At 37.3% G+C, this 1,690-nt stretch overlaps 1 protein-coding gene across 1 annotated transcript in view; it reads left to right on the forward strand.

Moving 5' to 3' along the window:
• Afg1l (AFG1 like ATPase) overlaps positions 1 to 1,690 on the forward strand; it is a 241,358-nt gene that overhangs the window by 75,340 nt on the left and 164,328 nt on the right. The window contains exon 3 of the mRNA XM_004637478.2: positions 569 to 620. Coding sequence (XP_004637535.1) covers positions 569 to 620 — 52 coding nt within the window. The remainder of the gene's footprint in view (positions 1 to 568; positions 621 to 1,690) is intronic.

The following is a 1,690-nucleotide window of genomic DNA, read 5'->3' on the forward strand; positions in this document are numbered from 1 at the left end:
TAAATGCCTAAACTACGTTAATTAGTCTACAAAGTGCTCGTGTTTGTATTTGCCATTTTCAAATGAGAAAGCTAAGAAGACAAAGTCATCAAGTTGCTTTCTCGGAATAAAGAGATGATAACATTTCAGACTCTCAAACTGTGTACTTTAAATTCCAAAATACTCTGTTTCATTTATTATATTTACTGCAAGTGTGTATTTGTGTATGTGTGTTAAATTCCTTACTTGTAGAATTCTGACATATGTAGTTCAAGAGTGAGAATGGAAACATGAATTTGGACAGATTGGGTTGCTTGCTGGGGCACAGGAGAAGCTCCAGCCTCTTCCTTCCCTGCTGCTGGTCAGAGACACTTAGCTCAGGGCAGGGCGACCGAGCAGGGCCTCCTCTTTTGGACCTCACATTGCAAGGAAGAAATAAAAGAAGTTCACAGACTTTAACAAGTTTTTCCTTACTCATTGCGTAATAGTCTTTCCAAATCCTGTAGAGAGCATAGTTAGGAACATAATATATGTGACTACATTTAATTATTTTCATGGTGGAGATTTATAATTTGTTCTTAATTTTCAGCTTTTTTCAAGGAGCAAACCTCCAAGGGGCCTGTATGTTTATGGAGATGTTGGTAAGTGCTACAGTAACTTTGGGGTGGGCCAATCATAAAGTGTTCTAGTTTTTTACTCTGAGATAACTTCTGTGTCCATCTGCTAATCCACTACGACAAGGGAATAGGATGAGATGCGATAGAGTAGGGGAAGAGGTCATGGGAGGGAAGGGCAGTGCTTCCAGCTTTTGCTTTACTTTCCAGAGGACAGGGACATGATCTTGGCAGAATTTGGTACCGTGATAATGTGCAAGCATTATATAATGCACACAATGACCTGATCTTACAGAAGAAAATCATGTAGAAAGGTTGTTAGATAAATCAGGATCTTACTACCCAGCGCTTTCTGACTTAACATAATAATTAAATAGTAAACCATTCATATTTATTGTTTTATCATTGAAGCGAAAACCTCAACTGTATTATAGTGATCTATACTTTGTGTGTTATTATTATTTTCTTCTGAGTACATATTTGCAGAATAGAATGATTGCATTTATATAGGGGAGCACATAACGCATCTTAGTTTCTATCCCCTTCCCCTCTTATCCCTCCCTGCTCACTTCAACTCTTATTTCTCTTCTCATTTGAAAAAGCCCTGTTTCCATTTTTTTCAATTCTATGTTTTTAGTCCCCTTTCCCTTCCTTCTCTCTCCATTTCTTGTTCCCCTTCACATTGGAAAAAGATCTCCCCACTATCTATCCTTTAGTTTGCTCTTTATATTTTGGGTGTTTCATGTAAGAGAAAACATGCGATATTTCAGCTTTGTGCCTGATTTTTTTCACTTAACATTGTGGTCTCCAGGTGCATCCATCTGACTATAAATGCCTCAAGTTTCTCCTTTATGCAAAGTAAAATTCCATTGCGTCTATATGCCACATTTTCTTTATCCATTCATCTTTTGATGAGCATTAAGGCTGTTTCCAAGCTATTATGTATTGTGTCTTATAAACGTGGGTATCCATGTATCTGTAATATGATGACAATAACTCTTTTGGGAAGATTCCTAGAAGGAGAGTAGCTGGGTTGAAAGGACTTTTTATTTTGAGGTTTTTGAGGAACTCTATACTGATCTCCACAAGTAGTGGTA

Source organism: Octodon degus, unplaced genomic scaffold (genome assembly GCF_000260255.1).
Source record: "Octodon degus isolate 3935 unplaced genomic scaffold, OctDeg1.0 scaffold00090, whole genome shotgun sequence".
NCBI lineage: Eukaryota > Metazoa > Chordata > Mammalia > Rodentia > Octodontidae > Octodon > Octodon degus.